Source organism: Talpa europaea, assembly GCF_964194135.1.
Source record: "Talpa europaea genome assembly, chromosome: 15".
Lineage (NCBI taxonomy): Eukaryota > Metazoa > Chordata > Mammalia > Eulipotyphla > Talpidae > Talpa > Talpa europaea.
The window spans coordinates 82,973,105-82,999,681 of record NC_140083.1 but is presented as its reverse complement, the minus strand read 5'-3'; the positions used below and the strand labels follow the sequence as shown (position 1 = coordinate 82,999,681).

Below are 26,577 nucleotides of genomic sequence, written 5' to 3'. Positions count from 1 at the left end.
AGGATGCGGCTGGGCCGCCGGGGCCTCGGGGTGCTCGTCCTGCTGTTCGCCTGCGCCTCGCTCGGGCTCCTGTACGTCAGCACCCGGGGCGCGCAGGGTCTCCCGGCCCCGCTGGCGCTGTGGGCGCCGCTGCGGACCCCCGCCAGGCCGGAGCTGCCGGCCCTGGCCCCCGAGCCCCGCTACGCGCACATCCCCGTCAGGATCAAGGAGCAGGTGGTGGGGTGAGTGCCCGGCGAGGCGGGGCGCGCCGCGGGTGGCGTGGGGGGATGAGCAGTGATGCCTGGGGCTCCTGGCTGACTGGGGGGTGAAGCGGGAGCTGGAGGGGGCTGCTGGCGCTCGGGAAAGGTTGCCTTCCCTTCCCTGAACCTTGTCGAACCATGGGGAGGGTGTGCAGGCAGGGAAGGCCGTGGGGAGGGTGTGCAGGCAGGGAAGGCCGTGGGGAGGGTGTGCAGGCAGGGAAGGGCCCTGGAAAACTCTGATGTCCTAATTCAGGCAGGAAAGGAGCCTGGGGAGAAGGTGCTGAGTAGAGGGGGAAACTCTGACTTCCTGGCCTTGGGTCCTACTCCACACCTCTGTACATTCCAGACTTAGGGGTGGGTCGCCCCATCCGCGGTCCTTCCTCCGGGGGACTCTTCGGAAGGGGACGGACACCGGCCGGGCACGGTGTCCGTGTTTTGTGGGCTCAGTGGAGCTGGAGGCTGGGCGCTGAGGACACTTCCCGCCCTTCCAGGCTGCTGGCGTGGAACAACTGCAGCTGCGAGCCCGCTGGGGGGGGTCTTCACCTCCCCTTCCAGCGGCAGGTCCGAGCCATAGACCTCACCAAGGCCTTTGACCCTGAGGAGCTGAGGGCTGCCTCGGCCTCCCGGGAGCAGGAGTTCCAGGCCTTCCTCGCAAGGTAGCAGCAGGAACGGAGCGCAGGGCTGGGCAGGGGAGCCTGCAGGGACCTGCTCCCTGACTCCTCCTCTGTCCTCCGCCTCCACTGCCAGGAGCCAATCTGCCACTGACCAGCTGCTCATAGCCCCTGCCAACTCCCCCCTCCAGTACCCCCTGCAAGGCGTGGAGGTCCCGCCACTCAGGAGCATCCTGGTGCCAGGTAGGGAGGAGGAGGGTCCCGGGGGCTGGCCTGGGCCGCTGTGGGGGCAACAGATCCTCGGGCGGGGTGGGGAAGAATGAGGCAAGATGGAGATGGGAGTTGGGGGTCCTCTGATAAAAAGGGGGTTGGAGGTCAAAGGAGGCTCATGAGATGGGCGGCGGGAGGCAGAAGGGACTCAAGGGTGGCACAGGTTGCAGAGACTAACCGGGCAGGCCTCGGGAGCAGAGTCTGCTCTTTGCCGACTGACCAAGGCAAGATGGCCAGGGAGGCCAGGCCGTGGAGAGCTGCTGTTTTGATGAGAAAGAGTAAAAGAATCTGCCACTCCAGGCTGTCCAGCGCTGGGCACTGGGCCTGGCTGTAATCTCCACAAGAGGGATGTTTCAGATGTTTCTGTGCTGTGTGTGGCGCAAGAGGGAAGAGAGTGAGCAGAGGGAGGGCTGCTGCTGATTCTGTCCCCACCTCCCCCCCAGGGCTGAGCCTGCAGGCCGTGTCTGGCCAGGACACATACCAGGTGAGAGGAAACAGGAGGCCAGGCAGGCATGGAGCTGCCAACAGAGGGAGGGAGGAACCACAAAGGCAGAGTCTGGCCTGGGATCTAACCCCGACTTTCCAACCCCCGCTCCCAGGTGAACCTGAGCGCCTCCTTGGGCACCTGGGATGTGGCAGGGGAAGTGGCTGGAGTGACTGTCACTGGAGAGGGGCAGCCAGATCTCACCCTCACCAGCCCGGGGCTGGACCACCTCAATCGGCAGTTACAACTGGTCACTTACAGCAGCCGAAGCTACCAGGCAAATACAGCAGACACAGGTGCGGGTCTGGGCAGGCACAGGGCCAAGCTGGGGAAACAGAGCGCCTGCAGAGAGATAGGGGCAGGACAAGCCCCAGGGGGTGGGAGACACTCTGGCGCAAGGAGCGGAGCTACTCGGCCACACAATGGGCATTTCAGCCAGGCCCGAGGGGGCAGGGAGAGAGAAAGGGGCCTTTGTTCATCTGGGGCCAGAGTAGGCCCGAGGGAAACCAGAGCCTTGGGTGTGTCCCCCACCCCGCAGGCTCGCCTTGGGCGCTGCGGGAGATGACAGGCTTGGGAGCCAGATAGCTGGAGGGCTAGTCCCAGCCAGCGCCTTCCGGGGGGCACAGGGCTTTGCCACCTCTCACTCCTGCTTCTCCTCTAGCGAGAGGGGGCGCTGCGAGACCCTCCCGCTTCTCCCGGATCTCTACCCCAGCCTGCTCCCGCCTGGGCCTCTGGGCCTGCCGTCCCTTCGCTGTAACACTCTTCCCGGCCTCCCCGCGGCCGGCCTGTCCCTTCTTGTCATTTCGCCCCAGCTCACACGGCTCTGCTCCACGGTCACGTGACCTGTCTGCCCCAAACTCAGCCGGTACCCGGATTGTCTGACTCTCCTGGAGTCAGGCTGACTGGGGTCCAGCTGAGCTCTGGGGCTCCCTCGTTGTATGGCAACGGGAAGCCGCTTGGTGTCTCTGCACCGCTCCCCGGTGATGGGCGGCCATGAGGGGGCTGTCGTGGGCTATGGCGAGGCCTCTGTGGGCTACCGCGAGGCTCCACATGAAGGTACTTTTAAAAGTGCCGGCCTCGGAGAGCGATCCCTCAAGGTTCGTTCTTACCGCACTCTCTCCGGGTCGTTCTCTCACCCGTTAGCATGTGGCTTCCGCGGGGTAAGAGCCCGCGCCCGTCCACCAGGGCCTCCGCGAGGGGGGACAGGGCAAGGCTTAAATATCTCCAACACTGACGGACGGGGCGAGACCACTGTCCCCGCCTTAGGAGGCCGCCCCATGTCCTTTCTCCCCAGTCCGGTTCGCCACCGAGGGACACTTGGCCGTGTTCACCATCCGCGTCAGACACCCCCCCAACCCTCGGCTCTACCCGCCCGGGGCTCCGCCCGCGGGAGGTGAGGCTGGCACGGGGGGCACAGGGAGCCGGCCCTGGCAGGAGGGGGGCGCGACTGGAGAGGGCGGCCCTGGGGACGCGGCCTCCCTGCTCCTCACTCGGCGCCGCCCTGTCCCCGCTGCCAGCCCAGTACGACATCAGCGCCCTGGTCACCGTGGCCACGAAGACCTTCCTGCGCTACAGCCGGCTGCGCGGGCTCATCGCCAGCATCCGCCGCTTCTACCCCACGGTCACGGTCATCGTGGCCGACGACAGCGCCGAGCCCGAGCGCGTCAGCGGCCCCTACATCGAGCACTATCTCATGCCTTTCGGCAAGGTGCGCGGCCCGCGGGCTCCGGGGAGGGGGCCTGCTCAGCGGCCGGTCTCCAGCGTAGGGGAGTCCAGGCCCGCCAGCCTCAGGGCCTCAGGGCCCTGAGGGCCCCTGGAGTGGGAGCTCCGAGGCAGCGGGAATGTTGCCTCCCTTGTGAGCCCTGCGTTATTGGAAAGGCTTTTAGCACCTCGGGGCGCTCCATAAGTGCTTGATGAGTGAATGCGTGATCGCAGCTTGAGTTAAAGGCGTCCCAGGACCCTCCGCGGAGTGGACACTGCACTTGTCCGGGGGGAACTAGCTCCCGTCCCTCGTGGGGCTGTGGAGAGCGGGAGGCAGCCAGGCAGGGTGGAGAGGAGCAGCCTCTCCGCGGCCTGCGCAGCCACACGCGCCTCCCCCCAGGGCTGGTTCGCGGGCCGGAACCTCGCCGTGTCCCAGGTGACCACCAAGTACGTGCTGTGGGTGGACGACGACTTCGTGTTCACCGCGCGGACGCGGCTGGAGAAGCTGGTGGACGTGCTGGAGCGGACGCCGCTGGACCTGGTAGGGAGGGCCCGGGAGGGGCCGGGAGGGGCCGGGAGGGCCGCGGGCTAGGCCCCCGCTGGGGAGACCCGCCGGCCCGAGGGACGAGCAGGAGCCCGCAGCGTCCGTCTTGCCCGGGGGGCGGCGAGGGGCGGGCACGGGTGCCCCCGCCTGGCCGCGACCCGGAGCGCCCCTCCCGCAGGTGGGCGGCGCGGTGCGCGAGATCTCGGGCTTCGCCACCACCTACCGGCACCTGCTGAGCGTGGAGCCCGGCGCGCCCGGCCGCGGGAGCTGCTTCCGCCAGCGGCGCGGCTTCCACCACGAGCTGCCGGGCTTCCCGGGCTGCGTGGTCGCGGACGGCGTGGTCAACTTCTTCCTGGCGCGCACCGACAAGGTGCGCGAGGTCGGCTTCGACCCGCGCCTCAGCCGCGTGGCGCACCTGGGTGAGTGCGCCCCCTCCCGGCCGGGCCCGGCGGAGCCCCGCGGGGCACTGGGCGAGGCGGGGCTGGGGGGTCCCGAGGTCGCGGGGTGCTCGCCCCGGCCCAGCCCCCGCAAAGCCCCCCCGGGGCTCCTAGGCCGCTTACACGGGTTCCCAAGACCTGCGCCTGGCAGGAGCCTGCGCTCCGGTGCTCCGGATCCCCCCACGTCATTTGAGAGCCTGAACCCCATACAGGCTCGGGGTCCACCTAACTCCCCCCTTAAGTTCAAGGGGAGATCGCCACCCCCACCCCGCTCTCAGCTGCGCTCCCTGCTCCGGACCACACCTACAGCCATGCTTTGGGCATTCACTGACCCTCTGCGTGTGCGCGTGTGCGCGTGTGTGCGTGTGCGTGTGTTGGCAAGGGGAGGGTCGTCTGTTTTCAAAGCACAAGATAAATTTATTGACTCATTTTACACAAGAGCAAAATTAAGACCCCAAAGAGTGGTGTGTCCAGAGTCCTTAGAAATGGAGTCTTTGTTTGGCGTCCTGCACACCCCAAATCCCAGCGCCCCCTTAAGGTTTTTTTTTTTAAGATTTATTTATTTATGCACACAAGATCTGGGGTACAGGCCAGAGGTGTGGGGGGGGTGAAAGGATTCACCAGAGACAGAGTGGGGCGCAGAGCGGGAGGATCCACTGAAATCCACTGCTGAGGGGCGCAGCGGGGAGACAAGAGAGGTCTGCGGCGCCATGTGGGGAGCTCCCTGGCTGGCGGGGGCCTGACCACTAGCTTGATAGCTGCTGAGACTTAACCCCTTGTACCACCAGGGAGGCCCCCCTTAAGGATTGACCCTCAAGATGCTTCCCTGTACTCCCCTTCCCCCCCTCAGAATTCTTCCTGGACGGGCTTGGCTCCCTCCGGGTGGGGTCCTGCTCGGACGTCGTGGTGGACCACGCATCCAAGCTGAAGCTGCCTTGGACGTCAAGGGACGCCAGTGCGGAGACCTACGCCCGGTACCGGTACCCCGGGACACTGGACGGGAGTCTGCTGGCCAAACACCGCCTGCTCTTCTTCAAGCACCGGCTGCAGTGCATGACCGCAGAGTGACGCCACCCAGCCTCCCGCCGCCGGGCTGGACCTGCCTCCCTGTCCCCCCGGGGCTTCCCACCACCCCTGCCACCCAGGGACCCTCTGCGCCCTGTCCCGAACGCCTCCCCTTCTCATCCTCTTCAGAGCCTGACCCCAAACAGGGCTTGTCCTGGTGACACCCCTCCTTCTGCCAGTGCCCAGGGGTGTGACGTAGCCATAACTGTCCCACAGCCAGTGCCAAGTCCTCCCCGCAGCACCCCTCCTCAAGGGGCAGGGAGTGGGGGGTCCCTTTCCAAGTGCCAAAGAGCCCAGGGGGACTCTAAGAACACTCGTCCTCTCTTCTCCTTGGACTGAGGGGGTAGGAGCCCCCAATATGTATTTCCAGGGCTGTGCCCCCTCCCCCGTCTCTGGAGCCGAGACTCCGCACCGGGTCCACTGCCCACCCCAGGGAGAGAACTGGGGACTCTGCAGGGGGGTCGGGGTGAACACACGGGTGAAAGACATTTTTAGTTGTGTCTCTGCAATGCTGTGGGCATGGAGGAAGGGGCGCCAGGGGGTCCATGCGCAGACACCCAGGCTCACTTCATGCACCCCAGCGGCTCTCAGCTTCATTTTATTAGTCACATTAAGTAAGCGGGCTCCGGGGCGCGGCCCCCCTCACGCACGCGTCCTGTGCCCTTCATGCTCCAAGTGACCAGGTCAGACCCACACTGTGCAAGTCTTTGGGCCAGTGAGCTCCTGAGGAGGGAGGGGACATGTCAGGGATAGACCAGGTGCCCCCTCTGTGCCCCAAGATCAGGGATAGACCGGTGCCCCCTCCCTGCCCCAAGATTTAGCTGTTCTCTGAGGGGCACCCCCCTCCCCGGGGGGCTGGGTTCTTTGTTCTCCGCTCTGGCGGAGCCCAGGCTCCCTGACCAAGTCTTCAATCCGCTCATCATGTCCTCCCGGCCCTTGCTCCTCAGCCCCCTTCCCAGGCCCCTCTCCTGGATCTTCCCACGACCCCGCCCGCGGCACAGTCCCACTTGGCTCCCCCCCCCTTACCAGCGTGTCCAGGGCGTGAGCAGCTGCGTCCTGCACACTCACAAACAGCTGTTCTGGGGTCACTCTGTTCAGCAGTCCCGCCTGGGTCAGGGTGCCCAGCACCGAGGCTGTGCAGAGAGGTCAGCTTCAGGTCCCAGGTCCGCGCTGTGCCCCGGCCCCCCGGCTGCTGGTCACCCCCGCCCGGGCCTGCCCCCGCCCGCTCTCACCGTTGCACTGAGCCAGGAGGAGGCGGATCCCCGCCTCTCGGCACCGGCCGGCCAGCTGCAGGGGTGGGGCGGGGTCGATCAGAGGATTCCCGCGCGCGGAGGGGACTTTGTCCTGCACCAACCCGCTCGCTCCCTCACCTGCACCACCTCGCTGGCCCCCGCAGCGTCGGCGAAGGGGACGCCTCCGCAGTCCAGGACCAGCGCTCTGACGGGCGGCGCAGCTAGGGTGGGAGAAGGCAGCAGTGCCCAGTGGCCTCCATGGGTCACGCCCACGTAGCCCTTCCTGTCCTCCCGTCTCACCTGCCGCGGGCGGGCCGTCCGTCTTCAGAGTCTCCTGGGAGGGGAGAAGCAGGCGCCACTGGGCCCGGGCATGGATGAGAGGCCTCCAGCACGGGGCTCTGCCCCCCTAGCACCCACCTGCCGCCCCCCCCCCCCCGTGCCCACCAACCACGCCCTCACCTGGCCTGGCCCTTCTCCCAGCCCCAGGTGCTGCTCCAGGACGCGGCGAAACCGCCCTCGGGTCCCAAAGTAGAGCGGCGCGGGGTAGCTCAGGATGCAGAGCCCCGGGACCTGGAGCAGCTAAGGGGCCAGAGGGTCAGGGGCCTGCGGCTCGATGGCCCCCCCTGCTGGGGCTGTAGCTCACCCACCTTGCGGCTCTCTCTGAGCGGCCTGTAGAGCTCCGTCCCCTCGGCCAGTCCCAGTGCCAGGCACTTCGCCCTGGGCGGGAGCTGGGTCAGGTTCCCAGCCTGGCCCGGCAGGAGCGTCCCCTCCAGACCCCCCTTCTTTCCCACCCCTCTCCCCACCTCCCCACCTTCTCCGCTCCCACCTCTGGGTCCGGCAGACCACGGTCATCATAGAGAAGACTACGCCCACGGCCAGGCCCAGGTCCACGCTCAGGGTCACGATAGCCACCCAGGTGACCAGCCACACAGCCTGCGGGATGGGTGGGGATGAAGTGCCCGAAGAAAGGCCGCATCATCGCTGCCAGGGTGGGGCTCTGGAGCAACTAACGGGCAGATGATGGGCAGGGACGGCCCAGAGAGAGAGAATAACACCTGGGAGGAGCGGGGCTGGCCCAGCAAGGGACACACAGGCCGTGCAGTGGCCCCAGACCTGGGCCAGCAAGTTAGAGGACTCAGGTCTCAGGGGTTCAAATGCCACCCTCCACCTTGCCTCCAAGCACAGGGATGAGGAGGTGCCCATGCCGGGCGTGGGTGGATGACAACATTAGGACCAGGACAATTAGCTTTGCTCCAGGGCAGAGGCTGGGGGTGCGGGGAACGGGAGGGGCTGTCTGGGGAGAAGGCTGCGTTTCTCACGAAGTCCAGGCGACTGATGCGCCACAGCTGTGGCAGTTCCCGCATCTGGAAGAACATCTGGCGCATGCTGGAGATGTTGATGCAAGCCAGGACGGCCTTGGGCAGAGAAGGCAAGTGGCCATCCCAGGGTCCTGGAACAAGGCCACCCTCCCAGCCACCCCCCCACCGTCTGGCTGCTTACCTTGGGCAGGTAGTAGAAGAAGGGCCCCAGCCACAGCATCACCGACAGGACCACAGCGCAGGAGAAGAGGCCTGCCAGCTGGGGGAGGGGGGCGGCAAGGGGGTGGGAGCGAGGAACGAAGGGAACCTCACACTGGCGCAAGACTGGTCTCCGCCGGCCCTGCCCCTCCCCCCCCAAGTCTCCCCCCTCCCAAGTGCCCACCTGCAGAGTCCCCTCGCTGCCCAACTCCCTTCTTGCTACTCTGACAGTCACACCAACCCCCGCCTTTCCCCAAACGCCTGTCATCAGTCTCCCCTAGATCTAATTCAACTTCCCACCTCCATCAAATTTGCCCACCTCCATCTGAAAAGCCACTGTTGGGTGACCCTAAAGGCCAACCAGCCACATGCTTAGGGCCCCAGCAAAGTAAAGAAAACCAAAAATACTAGGGGGAGACTTAGATATATGATACTTCTTTTTAAAGGAAAATGTCCTTGTGGGAAGCAAAAATCAAAATTTCCTAATTTATCTTACAGTTCAGCTGTGTTTTTATTTGGTACCACATTCGGGCCACCATAAACTCTCTCAGGGCTCAGAATCTACAAAGGTCTCAGTGGGACTTTGTTCTCTTCTCTCTCCTACCAGGATAAACCCACCCCCCCTCCCCGTAGTCACAGATTCCCAAGCTCTTTCATGTAGGGGACACCTCGGAATCTGCCACTTTCCCACCTGTTCTCTGCCTCCAGCACCACCCCCTTCTCCTGCAGGGGTGCTCTTACCTGTGTGTTGCCCCCAGCATCCACTAGCAAGCTGGTTGTGGCCAAGGTGGCCGAGTTGGGGAAGCAAGAGAAGAGAGACGAGAGGAGGTTGGAGACACCGTGTGCCAAGAGCTCCTGGGGGGACAGTGTGAGAGGAGGGGATCAAAGGCAAGGGATGGGGGCCTCGGCCCGGGGGCTGTCTCCTGAAGGAGGGGGCTCGGGGTCACACCTGGTTGGAGTCGATAGCGTAGCTGTACTTGTCTGCATAGATGGAGGCCAGGGAGACGGACACGGCGAAAGTGACCAGCGCCATGGGCAGCGCGTCGGCCAGAATCCCGGGCAGCTCAGCCAGGCTGGGGAGGCGGGGGCGGGGAAATCTGGAGAGACAGGGGTCCATGGGAGGGGGGGCTGGGTGTCGTCAGCATCTAGGGGACACAGAGGAAACAGGGTGCACAGGGCAGGACAAGAGGAGGCGCTGGGGGTGGGGCGAGAAAAGCCGGCGTCTTCTCAGCGCTTTACCCTGCGGGCAGCAGCCCCACTATCTGGACGTTGTATCTCGTGTCCAGCGAGGAGGTGAAGCAGAGCGCGGAGGCCAGGAGCACCTGGGAAGGGGAGCACATGAGGGCGCGGGAGCAGGCGGGCCCCTGGGGGCGCGGAGCGGTCAAATGGAGTCACGCAAACCAAGGAGGCCGGCGCAGCCGAGGGGCTGCGGCCCCGATGGGGACGCGGGGCCTCGCGCAGTCGGGCGGGGGCGCGCTGGGGGCGCTGGGGGCGCTTGGAGGACGGGAAGGCACCCTGGGAGCCCCCCCCACGTGTTCCCAGAGAGGAGGGGCGCGGGGATGGGGGCCCCGAGGATCCAAGTGTCCAGGAGGAGGCCTGGGACAGAGGCGGGGGTGGGGGTGGGGGTGGGGGGACGACACGGGGTGGGGGGCCCTCGCGCCTGCGACCTCTCTGCGTCCGCCAGGGGGCGGCAGCGAGGGCTCCCGCGGGCCGGGGGGGGGGGGCGGGGGGCGGGGGGCGGGGGGCGGGGGCTCACCATGACGATCTCGCCCGGGATGGGGGTGGGCAGTCTGTCCCGGAACCTCACGTTCAGCTCCTTGACCGGCACCAGCAGCGCCAGGCTGAGCGCGGAGACGGCCAGCTCGGCGGGGCTGCTCTGGGGCAGCGCGGTCAGCACGGCGGCCAGCGTCTGCGGGCGGGGGGGGGCGGAGGGGGGCCCAGGGCCTGGGGGGCTGCCCGGAGAGCGCCGCCCGGCCGCCGCCCGGCCTCCCCGCCCGGCCAGGGCTCCCCCTCGGCGGCGGCCTCGCCCCCTGGGACGCTGGCTCCGACCTTTCCTCACCCCCGCCCCGCGCCGCCGAGACGCGCTCCCCCCCTCGCGCCCGTTCTCGGGGTTCCCTCTTGGAAGCCCCGCGCTGTTCCTCACCCCCACCTTGAAGAGGGCGAAGCAGCCGACCTGCCGCGGGAGGGGCAGCCCCAAAAGGCTGGGCAGCTGGGACACGAGCACGTGCAGCGCGGCCCCGCTGGTCAGCGCCTTGACCACGGGCTCGGCCAGGAAGGTGGACAGGACGCCGAGCCGCAGCGCGAACATGCCCAGCTGCGGGGAGAGGCCGCTGAGCGGCTTCCTCGCCCCGCGCCCCGCCGCTCCCGCTGCCCTGGCCGGCCCCGCGCCCCGGCGGGATCCCCGGCGCCCCTCACCATGAGCGCCCCGCTCCCGAAGGCCAGCGCCGCGGCCGCCCCGACCCGCCGGGCGTCCAAGTGCTCCCGCTCGGTTCCGCTCAGGTTGCCCCCGAGGGGCTCCGGCACCAGCCGCTCCACGGCCGCGCCCGTCATGAGGCTGAGCACCGCGAAGGTTCCTAGCGCGGGGGGCAAACCCGAGAGCTGGCTGTGCCCTGGGGCGCCCCCGCCCCCCGCGCGCAGACTCGGGGAGACCTTGGGCTCATGAGAAAAGGAGGGCGCACGCCAGCAAGAACTGCCCCCCCCCAGGGCCTCACGGTCCCCTCCCGGACGGCTCCAGAGGCCGTGACTCTTTGGGGGACCCTGCCTCTACGCCCCCCCCTTCCAAGGCGCGGGGGTGTTCATTTTAACCAGATTTCTTGGAGCGAAAAGTCCGAGTAGACTCAGCCTCCAGCCACCCCGAGGCGCCGCTAGGTCGGGGGCGCAGGCACCCCCGGCGCGGGGGGGGGGGGTTGGGGGGACACGCAGCCCCAGCGCCCCGCGCGCGCCCGCGGCGCCCAGGACACTCACCAGTGGAGAGGTGTCGCCCAGTGCCCAGCAGGGTGTACACGAGGACCGGGAAGAAGGACGTGTAGAGCCCGAAGACTGGCGGCACCGAGCTCAGAAGGGCGAAGGCCATGCCTGGGGGCGGAGGCAGGCCCTGGGCGCGGGGTGCGGGAGGGTGCCCAGCCCGGGGCCCACGCTCCACACACTCCGAGGGCAGCACCGGGGCGCGAGACACGTGGGGGAACTGGAGGGTTCACGGGACTGTGTGGGAGGCGGCGGGGAGTCCTGGGGGGTAGGCGGGCGCCCCTTGGCCGGCCCCTGAGCGGGAGCTGTCCAGGGCCACTTGCAGGCGTGCGCAGATGCGGGCCGGGGCGGGAGAGCTAGTGGGGCGCCTCAGCCCTCGTCCAGAACTTGGTCTCGGCCCCTGTCCCAGCCACACCACCCCTCTCGCTGGCCCCCCAATTCCCAGCAGCCCTGCGCCTCCCCAGCCCCGAGTCCCCCCCCCCCCAGGCTGGCTGGCGATGGGGCGCTCGCTCACCCTGGGGCACGTGCACGACGCCCACGGTCACTCCCGCCAGCGCGTCCCCGAGCAGCCAGGCCCGCCAGCGGTAGCGGGGCAGCCACTTCAGGGGGGGCAGCCGCGCCAGCAGCAGCCGCCACGCCCCCGGGCCGGAGCACGCGCGGGCCCGCCGCCTCCACGGCCCGCACAGCCCCGGCCAGGCGCGCTCGGCCAGCAGCTCCGGCGGCTGCTCCGCGCCCCCGAAGAGCTGCTGGAACCGGGCCTCGGTGAGCGGTTCCCTGAGCTTGGCGCCCAGGGGGTACTTAAGGTCAGAAGCCTCTCCCGGGCCTGGACAGGTCCTGGCGCCCAGGACCCCACTCATGGTGCCCGTGGCCGCCTCCAGCCCCTCCCAGTCTTAAATACCCCTCGCCCGCCACCCACCCCGAGCCCCGAGCCCCGCCTCCGAGAGCAGGGGCCAATCCCCGCCCCGGGGAGCTGCTCTCGGGGACCTTCTGCTGTCAGGAGAGGGCTGCGGCCCAGGGAGAGGGTGTGTCTGGTGGGTGTTTCCTCAGACGTCCTTGACCGGACTGCCCGCCCTGCAGCCTGTTGTGGGGTTGTTGTGGAAAAGTGTAGGGACCAGAGAGATAAGCCTATAGACAAGCACCCAACACCCACCCCTAAGGCCTGTGACTGGCCTCTTCACTCCCAGGTCTCGGCACCTGCACTTTGGACAGACACAGAGGCCGGCCCTGGAAGATTCGCTTCTCCTCCCCAGAGCTGCATGTGCCTGTCTCCCGGAGGAGGTGCAGTGTGCATCCTGAGACCGCCACCCTCTCCTGCCCCTTACACACCCCAGAGAAGGACCCCCGCCTTCCAAAATCCTCATGGGGCATGACTGGCCCCAAGAAAGTGTCAGGGCTCCACTGGCCTCAGGAGTCTCCCAAGCTACTGAGGAGGGCAGGGATGGGGCAGGAGAGGCAGACCCGCGCACACCTCGCCCGAGTGGCCGCCTCAGATGCCCGGTGCAGGGCCTCAGGGGAAATGCTGAGCTGAGAGGGTGTTTTTCTTTTATTTCTTAGAAGCCCCAAACACAGAAGCACTATGTGTTACGTTCAAGAGAAACTCACAAATAGGCAAACATACTTGCGGTTAAATTAAGTGCAAAAGGGTCACCCACCCACTCCATGTACCCCTAAGTCCCTCAAGAAATACGAAGGTTCTAGGCTCCAGAATTCTATTTGCCCCCTGCCTGCTTCCACGCACAAGGATCCTCAGCATCTTTCTTCATCACCCGCTGGTCCCCAGTCCCTGACCCCAAAGTCCTGGGGGTGGGGTGCAGTGAGGGTGGGTCTCCCTTCTTCAATTCCTCCTATTGTTCCCCAGAAATCTTATCTGGGCTGTACGTCCTGTCCCCCCCTGACAGGCCCCTCCCCCCATTGTCGGCCAGAGGGACCTCAGCCCCACAGGGAGGCCCCAGCCCCTCGGCAACCTCCCACCCCAGTGGTCTATTGTCTGTGGAGGAAGCTCAAGCGCACGTGACTGGGCCCAGGGGACACTCGGTGGACACACCGATGCCCAAGGACCCAGGACAGGGCATCTGGGCTCAGCTCCCTGCGTGCCTGGCTGCTTCTACCCCTGGGACCGTGTCAGGGAGCTCTGAGGACCCCTTGGGATCACTACTCTTGGAGAATTCCTGGTCGCCCAGCACGGACGCGACGTAGGACAGCCCAGGCAGCCCAGAGCCAGGACGGGGCCGCAGCCCTGGAAGTCTCTTCATCCCCCCCACTGTCCCTCAGCCCATCACGGGCACCTCAGAAAGAAAGGTACGTTGAGCATTTGGGGGCTTTAGAATCTGGGGGAGGCTGGGAAGTCACTGGGCCCTCCGGTGGGGCCCAGAACGGAGGCCGGAGGGAAGGGAAAGGCCGGCGTGAAGGGGCAGCCACAGCAAGGGCCTAGAGCTTTCCAGCGGCCCCGAGCCCCAGGTCCAGACAGGAAGATGTGGCGGCTGCAGCTTCCGGACAAAAACAGCAGCATCTTCTTCAGCCTCACGCCGAGTCCGTCTCCCTTGCCCAGCGCCCTCTCTGAACAGCTGGCATGAGGGCCCAGCGGGTCTCCACACCATGCCACCCACCCCCCCTCCAGCCTCCCCTTCCCTCTGCCGAGGCAGCAGCCGGGTGATATGACAAAACCTTTATTCTCAGAAAACAGAAAAACCAAAATCAAAGGCAAAATCAATTCTCTCTCCCTGGCCCTCGCCCCAGCCCGCCCTCCCTCCCTCACGGCTTCCTCTGGGGGGACGGATGATGCATGCACGGGGTGGGAGGTGAGGGAACTCAGGGCCCTTGGGCAGAAAGAAGTCCTTTCGGGTCCAGGGACCTTCTCCCGGCTGACACTGCTCCCAGCCTTGCCCACCCTCCGGACAAAGGCGGGGGGCCCTGGGAGGTGCCGGGAGGACCGCCCTGAAGTTCCTCAGGGAACAGAGTGGTGGAGTCAGCACCTCCCCGCGGCCTTCGTGGTTACAGCTCATCTTCATCCAGCTTGGCGAGTCTGGCCTGGCAGGGAGGGGTGTTTGGAATCGGTGGAACTGGAGGAGGGTCACGAGGAGTCTGGGGGGTGTCGCTGAGACCCTGAAGAGAGACTCAAGTCAGAGGATCGAAATGTTGAGGAATCCAGCCTGGCTCCTGTCTCTTCAGTGTAAGCCCCCCCCCACGCCCCCACCCGAGCCACCTCCAGTGACCAGACAGATTCTTAGGTTGTCTGTGCCCGGCGCTCCTCCCAGGGCCTAGCTGGCAAGGAAGGCCAGGGCACAGAGGAAGGGGCAGACGAAAGGAAGGTGGTGGAAGGAAAGAACAACATGGTGGGGAGGGGTCCTGGAACAAGAGGGCCCCCCATTCTTTCCCAACACCCCAGGGATCCCCAGAGGCATACCTGTGTATCCAGGAGCAGCGGGGCTCTGGACACTTCCCCTCTGGGCGACAGCAGCAAGGAGGGGAGAGAGCCGTTGACGGGTGTCTGTGCGCTGACCTGGGCCCGCTCCCCGGGCCGAATCCTCCCGGGGCTCCCCACCCCGGCCCCTCCTGGCCGCCCCAGGCTGTTGGTCTGGCTCTCCCGTCTCTGGTACTCAATGGGTGACTGCAGCGCTGGAGCAAGGAGAACGGCAGGAGGAGGGTTACAGCAGGGGCAGGCCTGGCCCCAGAGGCTCCGCTCAGGCCAGCCTCCGTCTTGCTGCCCTCTCCCCCCAGGACTGGCCGTCGGTGTAAAGTCTCAGAGCTTAAGGGATTCTGGGTTGCCAAATTTTGAGCTGGAGGTGGAAAAGTAGGGGTGGGGGTGGGGGGATAAGCCTGGGTCAGAGAGCATAGAGCCTGGACATGAGGATTCAGGAGGTCAAAGGGCTGAGGGAGCAAGTGGGGGGAGGCGGGGAGAGCGTCACCGTTGAGAAAGTCACGTTGGCTTTCCAGGATCTGAGCCACTTGCTTCATCCAGGCCTGACTGACGGCAGGGTCTGCGGTCTGAAGGACATAGCGCTGCACCCCGCCCTCTGGCCCTCTGGAGGTCAGTGCAAAGCGGCAGGGGTCACCTTGGAGGTTGCCCTCTAGTCCTAGGCAGCTCACCTGGGTTGGCAGATAGGAGACGGCCCCCAAACTTTTCAGGCCCTCTTCGGTGCCCGCCCCCTCCGACAAATCCAAGAGCCAGACGTCCCCTCCGCGGCCTCACACCATCCGGGCCGGACCCCTCCCGCGAGGCCGCGCCCCACCTTGATGCTGTTCTTATACACGTATCCCGGCGGCGAGCCCCCGCGCGCCCCTCCGCCCAGGGCCTCGCTGAAGATGACGATTTGCTCAAAGAGGAAGACGCGCCTCTCTCGGCCGCGGGAAGAGAGCAGCCCGCCAGCCTCGGGCTCCGTGACCCAGAAAGTGTCCTGGCCCAAGAGCTTCCCCTGAGCGGTCAGTTTTCCCTGGAAGCACAGGACAGCGGCCTTGAGAAGACGCGCGAAGAGAACAGGAGCAACTCTGCTCCTCCTGCTCCCGGCCCCCGGCCTCCTGCCCGGCCCGTACCTCGAAGCCCCGCAGTCGCCCCAGGGTCATCATGTCGTTGCAGCGCTTGGGCACGAAGCACATGACCTCCACGGCTTGCTGGCCCGGCGGAGAGAAACACCGTCACGGCCGGGGAAGCGGCCGCGGGAGACCGTGTCCAGCCCTCAGCCCCTGTCCCCTCGGGAAGCCACACAGTTCCCCGCCCAGCCCAGGCGCGGCCCCGGGGACTGAGAAGATAAGGTGCACTCGGAAAGCGCTGGGGGCTGCGAGCTCTTACCTCCAGCTCTTCGGAACCCATCCCAGCTCTCTGGTAATACTTGAGGAAATCCTAAGATGTGGAGAAGAAACGCTCGGGGCAGTCCTGAGGGCACGGGAAGATCCCCAGGGCAAAGGAACGGGAGGCAGAGCGGCTGAGGAAGCGGGAAGGGGACATCGGGAGGCCAGGGCGGCCCCACGCAGCGGTGTCCGGGGACAGTGGCCCTGACCTTGAGCAGCAACTGGTATTTCATGATCCTCTGCACCGGCTTGATGAGCAGGTCGCTGAGCTGCAGGCGGTGTCCCAGCTGCTGCCGGAGCTCCTGGGGACAGGGACAGGGTGGTCATGGGGTCATGGGGTCATGCTCTCGTCACTTCTGTCCTGCGGCCCCCCCTGGACCCCCGCACCTCCACCACTGACCTCAAAGTAGCTGTCCCCAAATTCTGACACCACGTGCTCTGACTTGGGCTTATTCTGACAGTACACGACGTACATGTGCAGCCGGCGCTCCTAACAGGGGGTCGTGACAGGGCAGGACAGGTGAGCAGGGAGAGGGCTGGTCTGGAGAGCCCTGGTCCCCCCAAGCCCCGCAGCCCCCCTCCCAGGCCCCCTCTCTCCAGCCTCACGTGTTTGATGAAAAGCTGAGCCAGCCAATCAGGGTCGAGCAGGCAGCGCTGCAACTCCTGCAGGAAGTAGCTGGGGGGCAGCCAGGGAGAGGCAGGTCAGTTTCCTGCACCCCCAACGATTTAGAGCTCTGTCCCCTAGGGCGCCCCATGAGGCCCGTCCTCAGGCCACAGGGGGAAGATCTATGCCCGCCCCCCACTCAGGGCGCCGCCACTCACTCTCGATGCCACTCGTAGATCTGCTGCACGTTCCCAAACACTATCCTGTCCCGGCCTCGAAGACTCTCCGGGACGCCCCGGGCAGCCATGGTGGCCATGTAGCCCTGCGCGGGGGTGGGCGCCGAGCGTGAGGCTGCGGGTCCACCTGGGCAGGAACCCCTCCCTAAGACGCCCCGGTGCAGGGGGTTCAGGGAGAGCAGGACCAAGGGGCGCCAAGGCATTTCCTAAAGGCAGGCCTGGGCCGGGGGGCGGGTGGGCAGGACTGGGCAGGGAACCGGCGCTACCTCCACAATCTGCCCCAAGTCTTCCACGTACATTTTCTCGGTCTCTACCAGCTCACGCAGCACATACCTAGGGGGAGAGCAGATGCGCGGCTCTGATTTCGCCAGGTCCTGCCCCCTGGACTACAAGCCCAACCGGAAATCCCTAGTCTCCCATCTAAGAGGCGAGGGGCAGTCCATCGGGTGTCTGTCATGGGGCGGGGATGTGGGACATGTGAACACTTACATACTCCTTTCCAGAGCCTTCTGCTGCTGCTCCTCCTCGCTCTCAGGGGTCTGGGAAGACGTCTCCTCCTCAGGAGGCTGGAAGACAGCGGCCCACAGTGAGCAGACGAGGGCCTCCAGGGCCATGCGCGCCTTCCGGGGCCCTTCCCGGGCCCTTCCCGCTCACCTCAGCCTTCTCCGCAGGGCCCTCCAACAAGGTGGTCAACAGGGTCAGTTCTGGCAGCTCCTCTCCGCTGGCTAGAGTAGGTTCCAGCATCCAGGTCTGGGAGCGTGAGGTCAAGTGTCAAGGTCAGAAACAGCAGCAGCATCTCCCAGTGGCCAGGGGTACAACACCTGCCCTCTTGCCCCAGTGTCTTTCCTGAATGTTCCAAGCGCCTCCGTGAGGCTCCTTGCTCACCTCACACGGCCCAGTTTGACCACTGTCCGCTTCCGCTTCCACGCTGAGACAATGTTTGGAATGATCCAACCATCTTCTGAGGCCACTGACTGGCCCTGGGGGGCCCGGGGAACAGGGGCCGGAGCTGAGACCAGAGCTAGGGCCGGAGGGGGCAGCCAGGCCCGAGGCAGCAGAGGCGGAGATACTTCCCTCACTGCCAGCCACAGAGTAGGATTCTAATGGGGTGGGGGGAGGGAGAACGGGGGTGATAGATATTGCTCCAGCTCTAGATTTGGGGTTCTGGGTTCTCAGGGAGCTCCCAGAGTCCCTACTCTCCCCAGGGCTCACTCTCTGGACGTCCTCCTTTGAGTTGGCCAGGGAAGAAAATTTCCTTCTTCCTTGGGAGGAAGAATGGTAAACACCAGGCTCCCCGGGCTATGTGGAACCCCCAGTTACATGTGGAGGTTTCCCCATGAGCATCGCACAGATATGAGGGTGGGGGCAACCATCTGGGCAGAATTAGAAGCTGGGGGTGGCCATCTGCTCGCCAACAGCCCTCCCCTTTCGATGGGTACAGACCATTCCCTGAGAAAGGGGGGCAGTGGGGAGCTAAGAGCCCATCTGCCACCTCCAGACCCCTCCTCCACCCACTGCAGGAATCACTATAAAAAGAAAAGTCTTCCTCAGGCCATCTCCCCAGCACACCAGCCCAGGAGGGGGGCTGGCGGGGAGCGCCTCGGGCTATCTCTGGCCTGGGGGGGGGTCCCCCCTGGAGATAAAGTCCCTGCGGGCCCCTTCATTCCACCACCACCTCTTCAGACTAGAAAGTGGATGCTCGGGCAGGAGGATGGGGGGGCGAGGCCAGCCGGAGGCCTGAGGGGGTGGGGGGTCATCTCACACCCCGGGGGACAGGAGAGCAGCCCCCGGCCCTTGCCGGTCTCCTTACGTTGAACTATCAGAAACGTGGAGGCAGAAGGGATCTTAGGGATCGTCTCTTAAGTAACTTTCCTGGAAAACACGGGTACGGCCTCCAACCCCCAACTCCTCAGGGCCAGAGCAAAGAGGGGTCCCGGCGCCCCAGCCCGCCCCCCTCAATCCTGGCCCCCGGGGCTCGCACTCACCACGTCCCCCCCGGGCGAAGCAGCAACCGCATTTTGCCAGCACTTTTCGGATCACACGGGGACAGGCACAGCGACCCCCCTTGTGCCCCCCCCGCATGGCGCCCGGGCCCCCCCGCACCCCCCGCCCGGGCCGGCCATGCAGGGGGGGTCACGGGGGGCGGGGCGGGGACGGCGCAGAGCGCACACCCCCCCCTCCCTCCGACCCAGGTCCAGGCTGGGGGAGGAGGGGAGGGAGGGAGCTGGGGGGGCCGTCCAGGGGGAGGCGGAGGTCTGGTCTGCGGGGGCCGGGGGCGCGCGGGAGGGGCGCGGCGGGCCGGGTGGGGGGTGGCCCGGCGCCGCGCGGGTGCGGGCCGCGGGTCCAGAGGTCCGGCGGGCGGGCAGGGCGGTGGGGCGGCTGCGCCGAGCTGCGGCGGGCGCTCCGGCTCCGGCTCCGGCCTCGGGGGGGGGGGGCCCTGGGCCCGGCGGGGGCGGGGCGGGCCGGCCCCCCAGTCCCCGGCGCGGCGCGGGTCCCGGCGGAGCGGCGCGCGGAATAACAGGCCGGGCCGCGGGGCCGCGCGGGGAGGGGCCTCTGCGCCGGCTCCGCCCTCCCGCTCCGGTCCCCCCCGCCCGAGCCGGGATCCCGCCCGGCTCCCCTCCCCCCGGCACCCCGCGTTCCCGCTCCGCGTCCCCGCGCCTCCGCCCTCGCGCCGGCCCCGCGCCCCGGCCCCGCGCTCGCTCCCTCCGGCCCTGCGGCTCGGCCTGCGGAGCGCGGGGGGCCGGTCCCCCGGGGTCCGCCGGGCGCCCCTCGGGCTCGGGCAGGAGAAGGGCCGGGGCTGGGACCTCGGGGCCTCGAGGACGTCCCGGGCGGGGGCCGTCCCCGGCCTTGCGGGGAGCACGAGGCCCCCCGCCCCCGTAGGGGGCGCGGGCGCGGGGAGTTGCTGGCGGGGGGCGCTGCCCAGGTGCCGCCTGTCGCCGGACCCTTGGTTCCGCCGGGCCCAGGGCTCAGCCGAAGCTAATCACCAATTAAGGCGAAGTCGCCGAGCCCGGCTGGCGCGCGGCCAGGGGCGGGGCCCCCGCAGGACACTCCGCCCGCGGGGCTCGGGGCTGGCCGAGCGGGGCGCCCGCGGGGGCCGGAGGGCGAGGAGACGCGCGCGGGCTACACGGGGGTCCCGCAAGTGGGGTGCCAGCCTTCACGCTAGCGAGAGCAGCGCAGAGGTCCTGGGGCACCTCGCGCCGGCGGCGACCTGCGCCCCCGCCCCGCCCCGCGTCTTACCCGGCGGCGCGGCCCAGGCGGGGTCCTCGGGCTCGCGGGGCCCGGGCTGGCCCCCCTCTGTGCAGTCGGACTCCGGCCCCGTGCCCCCCAGCCCGAGGGGCGCTCTCTTCGGAGGCTGTGGACAGAAGGGCCGTGAGGCGCCCGCCCGCCCGCGCTCGCGCCCCGTCCTGTCAAAACCCACTGTCAGAAAAGGGGCCCCGGGCGAGGGGAGAGGCCGCCCCCCAGAACGCGGCCAGTGCCCTCCTAATGGAGCGCTTGCGTTCCTGCAACTGCCCCGCAGAGTTCCTGCGGGCGAGTAAAGTGAGTTGTGGGGGGCAGCTCCCCTGAAGCTCCCTGGAGACCCCCGACACCCCGGCGGTTCCCCTTTCTTACCCCCTCCTGCCCGGGTAGGGCGCATGCGCGCAGCATGCCCCCCATGACCCCCAGTATCCGGTCGGTGCGGCCAGGGGCCGGGCGATCCGGGGGCTTCATGCTGGACCCCAAGTCTGCTCCAAGTCTCAGGACCGAGGGGGCGCGGGAGCCGGGGGGCTCTGCGGCCTGCGCGCGTCCGGGGAGCAGCTGCCGCCTCGGAATCCGCCCCCTGCCCGGCTCCGCCCCGGCTCCCACCCCAGCCAAACTTCTCCAGAGGGGTAGGGTGGTTCCTTCCCTCGCAACCCGAGCGCGGCCGCGGACCCACCCCCCCGCCCGACGCCCGCGCGGGCGCGTGACCCGGGGCGCCGCGGGGCCCCCGCGGACCCCGCCGAGGCCCCCGCCAGGCCCCTCCGCGGGCCACCGGGCCGCAGCCAGGGGGCACCCCGGGGTGCCCGCGCGCCGCCCCAGCCCCGCTCGGCCGGCCCGCCACCCCACCCCCACCCCGCCCGCGGAGAAGATCGGGTGTGGCAGAGAGAGTTGCATATTTTACTTTATTTTTATTAAATTAAAAGCTACAGTCTGGCAGCGAGTCCAGAACGGGGTACGGAGGCTCCTTTATAGGGGGCAGGGGAGAGCGGGAGACAGACTGACAGACAGACACGGGGGAGAAAGGACAAGGTCAAGGTGGAAGGGGGTGGCTTCAGGAGAACACGCAGCCGCCCCGCGGGGCAGGGGGCGCGCAGCCCGCCCCCCTCCCCTGCACCCGAAGTTCAGCGGTGGAGCGCGCGGGGTGGGGAGCTCAAGAGACCCCCCTCCGGACCCGGGTCCTTTCTCAGCCTCGTCACCGGAGCACAGCACACACCAGAACAAGCCCGGGGCAGCGGAGGGGCAGGGCCGGGGTATGTACAGGGCGGGGGCAGAGCCGGGAGGTCAGCTCGCCAGAAGGGAGCGGCTCACACTGCACTGAAGCACTTGGCCAGTGGGGCGCAGGGGACGGGACTGTCCCTCCCCTCTGAACTCCAGTCAGACGGTGCCCCGCGGGGGCAGAGGGAGAGGAGAGGACAGAGGCTTCTGTCGGGCCCTAGTGGCGAGCTGCGGGGGCCTGGCCAGGGGATGTCCCTCAGTCGTCGGTGATGCCCTTGGCTCTGAGCTCCTCCTGCACCCGGGTCAGGTAGGTGGGGTCCGGGTACCCGAACCTGGCAGCAGAGAGAAATGAGGCAGGATCAGCCATTGGGACGGACTCAGCGGACCCTCAGGCTCACCCCGCTCTGGGCACCCCATCTGGCCGCTCCCTTCACCCTCCCTTCGGGGTCACCCAGCCTAAGCTAACTCAGCCCAATTCTGTTTATTTCTGCGGGCTGCTCTGCCGTCGGGCCCGGGGGGAAGGTAGGAGAAGCGGGGATGAGAGAGATGGCTGGGTGGTTTGGGGGTGGCCCTCTCCAGTTAAGAGGACCCCAGAGGCGGGAGGGTGATGCTGTTCCTGGTGGAAATGGAGGAGGGGGAAGGGCCGGGCGGGCTGGAGAGGAGTCGCACAGCTGGGGGCCCCCTGTGCAGCTGGTCTTGTGGTGGATGTCGTTCCAGGTGATGACGTTGGGTCTCCCTGTGGTCATGGACGTGCCGATGGTGAAGGTGAGACGCTGGTCGAACGCCTTGCGGAACAGGGTCAGCACCTTGTTGCCCTCCGGGCAGTCCGGGAGGTAGGCCACCCGGGTGGTGCCCGGATACCGAACTCCGGGGTTTGGGTGTTCGGCCTAGGCGGGAGGGAGAGCGGAGTGGGCAGGGAGCAGGCGGGCGGCCGACAGCACCGGACGGCCGCCAGCAGAGGGGCGGTGCCGCGCGTCTCCGTCTCCGCCTGCGGCCATGGCTAATGCTCCTGGGGCCGGCGGGCGGCGGCCTTCCGGGGAAGGAGACAGGGCCGGGCCGCAGGAGCCTGCTTCCGGGCAGAATTCTTAATGTTAAGAGATTATTTCCCTGTCTCCAGCCCTCAAGTCTCAATTCAGCAACAAATGGATTCTCCAGAGTAATGGCCGGCGGCCGGTCTTACTCCCCAGATAACTCAGCAGAAATGCGAGGGCTGGGAGTAATTTATGGCTCGGCCTGCCCATCTCCACCTGAAACTCTCCCGGGCTTCCTGCCGCGGCCTAAGCGCTGCCATCTCCCTCTTGCCCTTGCTCGGGCATCGGGCGTCTGCAGACGGGAAATGGAAATTACTCCCCCTCGGGCAGGAAGACACCTGTAGGCTCTTGGCGCCCTGGCTTCCCTTCCGGCTTCCCTTCCGCCCTCACCTCTGCTGTCTTAGGAATCTGGGGGAGGAACACTCCCAGCTGCCAGAGGGTCAGCGCTTCCTGCTGTGCCGGCCTGCACCTGGGCCACCTCTCTGCAGACCTGCCCTGCCAGGGCCAGCTGCCCACAGGCAAGGTCATCAAGGAGGGGTAGCCCATGCCCGTGGCTTCCGGTGGGCCTCGGGGTGGTGGGGCCTGCAGGGGAGGAGCCGGCGCCCCGGCTCCAGGGCACGCTGGGAAACGGCACTCACCCTCCCCGGGCCCAGGTCAGAGAAGGAGCCCGGTCGGCGCAGGGTCAGTCAGGGCAAGGGCGGGCGTCGTGTCTTACCCCCTGGACACCGGGCGGGAAGACGTACTGGATGACAATGGTGCCGTACTTCTCATAGCTGGGCAGGAGCAGCGTGGCGTCCTTGGAGACCAGCATCCGCCCGTTCTGGGGCTGGTTGCCCACCAGCTGCCCGTAGAAGCGGCCGCACATGGGGCAGGCCTTCTTCACCTGCAGCGCGCGGGTGATGCAGCCCTCGCAGAAGGAGTGCCGGCACTTCTCCAGGGTCTTGGCGTTCTGGATCTCGCCCAGGCAGATCGGGCAGGTGTTCTCCTGCTCTTCCGCCTCCTCCCGCAGCCGGGGAGGCAGAGGGGGGGGCAGCGGGGGGGGCGGCGGGGGCAGCCCCCGGGCCCCGGGGGGCAGGAGAGGTGCTGCTCGGAGAGGGGGTGGGCCCGGGCGGTGCAGCTCAGGGTGCTCCCCGCCACCCCCCAGAGCCAGGCAGCCCATGAGCTCCCCCTGCCTCTGAGCTTTCTTCAGCTCTTTCTCCACCTCTTTCAGCAGCCCCTTGAGGGCCTTGCGGGCCAGGTAGAGCCCATTGGGGGCGGCCGGGGGAGGGCCCTGGGGGGAGAGCTGCAGAACGTAGATGTCGGAAGTCTCGCCGTCGATGAGGATGGACACGCGGTGCTCCTCCCGAAGCCGCGCCAGCCGCGCGGGCGTCTCCTTGCTCAGGAAGTCCCACACGGGCTTGGACACGGTCACCTTGTTCTTGCAGGTGCCTCCGCAGGCTGCCATTCTGGACAGGACGAACGACACTGCCCCCAGGGTGAAAGGGACTCAGGGTGGGGGGTCCCCATTTGACAAATCTCAGTGCCTCCCACTCCGGGTTCCTTTGCAACCTTATGTGGCCTCTGCCCTCTCGGCTCCAGCCCCAGCCCCTCCCCTGAGCTCATGTCCTGGGCCCTCTTATCTTTCAAACCCCAGCACCCACTGGGGAGCAGGAAAGTTGCTAGACTGATTGTGAGCATTGAAGGCAAGAGGCGGTCTTGTTGGCCTTAGGCTCCTCCCGAGATCACAGCCGCTTTGCGGCCCTCCCGGCTTCTGGGCAAAACCTGGGTTCTTTGAGGGGAGGGAGACTTCTTGACCCTGCTTTTTACTCACTTGGATCCTGAGGAGCTTAGAATCGGCATGCAGGCGCGCTCTGTCCCTGTCCCTACTTGTAGGCTGTGTGACCTGGCGGGTGGACAGGAGAAGGAGGTGAGACGCCCCGTGCCTGACTCCCGCAGGCCCCTCCCCGCGGCCCAGGGCCCGCCGGCACCCTGGCACGAGTCACTAGGCATGGCATGACTTGGAGCATGAAATGGGGGTTACCCATTTCATGGTGAAAGTTGGGGTTCCCCCAGGAGGCAGATACCTGGGAAGCCCATGGAAGATGCCGGCTGCGGACCCCTCTATTCCACACTCAGCTGACTGGGACTGGCCGGAGGGAGGAAGAAAAAGGCTTATGATGGCGAATGTCACCGGCTTCCCGGCCAGGCCAGAGACCAAACAGAAGTTCCCTTCCCTTGCCTCTCCCGCGCTCCCGCGGAGCTGCAGCCCGGGCTCTCCCCAAGCCAAGCCGCCAAAGAAGAAACTTCAACACGTTGCCTTGGCTCTTTCTCTCCCCCGCCTCCGGCTCTCAGAGCAGCCAGGGAGGGACCGTCGGCCGCGGGGACATCTTCCTCGCTACTTCCCTCCCATCCCGGGGACAAGAATATTTCCTGGGCCCCAGACTCCCTGCCCTGCTCCCCACTCCCAGATCATGCGGCCCCGCTGTGCTCAGGGAGCCTTCCCGGCCCGCCGGCCCGGGCCCTCTGCTGAAGTCAGCGTGGAGGCCAACCGAGTGGCAGCAGCCCCTGCAGCAACAAAGTTCTCGCTGTCATCTCAGGACCCCGCACCCCGGAGGCCGGTCACCCCGTCCGCGTCTGCACTCGGGAGGGGTGCGGTTGGAGGGGTGCGGTTCCCACGGGGCGGGGCCGAGGGGAAATGTTTCTAGTCTTGGCAGTTTCCGCCACCCGGGCTGTCTCTACAGCACCTCCGAATGCAGCTGATAGAAAGAGGGGCCATTAGTGTGACCTCAATTTCTTGACTGATCCAAAGGGGAGCAGCTCTCCTTTGTGCCTCCATCGGAGTCCCCTCAAGGCCAGATGCACCCCCGCATTCAGAAAGTGAAACTCGACCCCTAGAGCCCGGGTTCCTGCCGTCTGAGGGGAAGACCCAGCCCTCCCGGCAGAGAACCCAGGACCTCGGTGTCCTTAGCTCCAGGCCCCGCTGGCACGGAACAGGGAGGCGGGGCCACAGTCGGTGCTGGGTCCCTGATTCCTCCCGGGCACCCCGGCCGGCCGCGGGGCCAGCCCCTCACTCCAGAGAGGGCCCCCCTGCCGGGAGGGCAGAGATCCCGGGGGATCCACTGAGCCAGCTCCGCCCCTCCCCCAAGGATCTGCAGGACTCGACCCGGAACCAGCTCCCACAGCCCCCTCTCGCCGGGCCCCCGGAGCCCCAGCACTGGGCGGGGGTGCACGCCTGCCCGATCTCGGTCCCCAGGACCCCCAAATGGAGGCCAAGGCTGGCGGATGATAAAAGGGGTCGGCGGGATGTGGAGGGGGTCCCGGCACCGCGCGCGGGGCAAGGAGGCGGAGGAGGGGGGCTTAGGTGGGAGCGGAGGGCGCGCGGGGGGTGCGAGCGGGGTCCGGGGGGCGCGCGGGGGGTGTGGGGGGCGCCGGGCTCACCTACCTCTCGTCAGCGCCGCCATTGCCGGTCACATGACTGAGGCTGTTGCTGGGATGACGGTCTGGGCCTTAGCAACAAGGGGGGGGAGACCCCGAGAAGGTGGGGGGCAGTTTGCAGGGGGTGCAGACCGAGGGACAGGGAAGGAGGGAGGACAGCACCTGCCCCCGTCCCCGCTTCTGCCCCCTTCTCCCCACGAGCCCCTGCCCTTCCACCCCAAAACAAAAATGGAGGCGCCGTCCCAGTCTTTGGAGGGAGGGGGTGGCGTCGCGGAGCCGAGGGAGGGGGGTGGCTCCCCGGAGGCGCGCCCGGGCGCGCGGGGGACCCTCTCTGCCTCCGGGCTGGTGGCGGGTGGGGGTGACGGGGAAGACGTTGGGGGGAGGGGGTGCGGGGATCTTTTTGGAGATCTTCATGCTAGAGGGGCCTTTGGGGAACAATGTAGGGTGGGAGGAGCAGGCATTTAAAAGCGCTCGTTCTGGAAATTAGCCCCCGGGACCAACCTCACGCCCCTCCCTCACCCCGCTTGTTACCTGCCGGGACCCCCGGCTGCTCCCGGAGGGCATTGGTCAGCGCCCAGCGTCCTCCCGCGCGGGGCTGCTGAGGCTGGTGCAGAGTGCCAAGGGAGCTCATTTTTTGAGAAAATGTCCTGGGCAGGGGTGGGGGGTGGGGGTGAGGCATGAGGGGGGTGTCGCGGGGACGTTGTGTGGGGCAAGTCTGAGGTTCAAATAGTTAAAAACTCTCAAAGTGGGGGGTGGGGAGAAGCTCTGGTCCTTCTGCTTCCCACATCAGAGCCGTCCAGCCTCCAAGCCCATTCACGCCCCTGGGGCCACATCGAGCCTGGTCTTTCCACCAGCCCCGGGACCTCCTGGGCCCGCTGAGCAGCAGCTCCCAGACTGGCCGCAGCCTCCCTTCCTCCAGCCCCCGGCCCTGTGTCCCCAGGGAGGCCCGTCACTTTCTCTTCACTTTCCCAGGCCCTGAAGCTCTTCCTGC

General features: G+C 67.2%; 4 protein-coding genes across 10 annotated transcripts; 1 reads left to right on the top strand and 3 right to left on the bottom strand.

Annotated features, from left to right (window-relative positions):
- On the top strand, positions 1 to 5,830 carry B4GALNT1 (beta-1,4-N-acetyl-galactosaminyltransferase 1; the record flags this gene model as incomplete). 4 transcript variants are annotated; one of them, XM_084255168.1, is made up of 10 exons in its annotated part: positions 1 to 221; positions 731 to 895; positions 987 to 1,093; positions 1,564 to 1,604; positions 1,720 to 1,900; positions 2,899 to 3,006; positions 3,122 to 3,312; positions 3,706 to 3,846; positions 4,028 to 4,268; positions 5,137 to 5,830. In XM_084255168.1, the coding sequence occupies 10 exons, from the start codon at positions 4 to 6 to the stop codon at positions 5,352 to 5,354; spliced, it is 1,611 nt and encodes a 536-aa protein (XP_084111294.1). In that variant the 3' UTR covers positions 5,355 to 5,830. The 4 variants fall into 4 exon arrangements, with proteins under 4 accessions (XP_084111294.1, XP_084111291.1, XP_084111293.1 ...); XM_084255165.1 differs by having other exon boundaries at positions 4 to 221; positions 2,899 to 2,997; XM_084255167.1 differs by lacking the exon at positions 731 to 895 and having other exon boundaries at positions 4 to 221; positions 2,899 to 2,997.
- A 205-nt stretch (positions 5,831 to 6,035) lies between these two features.
- LOC311184785 (solute carrier family 26 member 10-like) lies at positions 6,036 to 11,921 on the bottom strand (the record flags this gene model as incomplete). The annotated part of the gene is made up of 18 exons (XM_084254990.1): positions 6,036 to 6,074; positions 6,378 to 6,484; positions 6,584 to 6,638; positions 6,722 to 6,804; positions 6,884 to 6,917; positions 7,043 to 7,162; positions 7,231 to 7,300; positions 7,410 to 7,516; positions 7,903 to 7,998; positions 8,084 to 8,161; positions 8,842 to 8,955; positions 9,050 to 9,197; positions 9,340 to 9,422; positions 9,857 to 10,009; positions 10,250 to 10,414; positions 10,516 to 10,673; positions 11,065 to 11,175; positions 11,579 to 11,921. 18 exons carry the CDS (start codon positions 11,919 to 11,921, stop codon positions 6,036 to 6,038), a joined length of 2,064 nt encoding a protein of 687 aa, XP_084111116.1.
- Positions 11,922 to 13,801: 1,880 nt separating this feature from the next.
- ARHGEF25 (Rho guanine nucleotide exchange factor 25) lies at positions 13,802 to 20,397 on the bottom strand (the record flags this gene model as incomplete). Of its 4 annotated transcripts, none has more annotated exons than XM_084254817.1 (16): positions 13,802 to 14,166; positions 14,468 to 14,679; positions 14,970 to 15,150; positions 15,294 to 15,494; positions 15,595 to 15,672; positions 15,851 to 15,901; positions 16,059 to 16,151; positions 16,250 to 16,339; positions 16,456 to 16,525; positions 16,672 to 16,775; positions 16,956 to 17,022; positions 17,179 to 17,255; positions 17,344 to 17,439; positions 17,575 to 17,789; positions 19,927 to 20,041; positions 20,299 to 20,397. In XM_084254817.1, 16 exons carry the CDS (start codon positions 20,395 to 20,397, stop codon positions 14,056 to 14,058), a joined length of 1,860 nt encoding a protein of 619 aa, XP_084110943.1. In that variant the 3' UTR covers positions 13,802 to 14,055. The 4 variants fall into 4 exon arrangements, with proteins under 4 accessions (XP_084110943.1, XP_084110944.1, XP_084110945.1 ...); XM_084254818.1 differs by having other exon boundaries at positions 19,927 to 20,032; XM_084254819.1 differs by lacking the exons at positions 19,927 to 20,041; positions 20,299 to 20,397 and adding an exon at positions 18,675 to 18,771.
- An 871-nt stretch (positions 20,398 to 21,268) lies between these two features.
- Positions 21,269 to 24,011, bottom strand: DTX3 (deltex E3 ubiquitin ligase 3; the record flags this gene model as incomplete). Its single annotated transcript, XM_084256499.1, has 4 exons — positions 21,269 to 21,473; positions 21,811 to 22,028; positions 22,888 to 23,617; positions 23,983 to 24,011. 4 exons carry the CDS (start codon positions 24,009 to 24,011, stop codon positions 21,398 to 21,400), a joined length of 1,053 nt encoding a protein of 350 aa, XP_084112625.1. The 3' UTR covers positions 21,269 to 21,397.
- Positions 24,012 to 26,577: the final 2,566 nt, after the last annotated feature.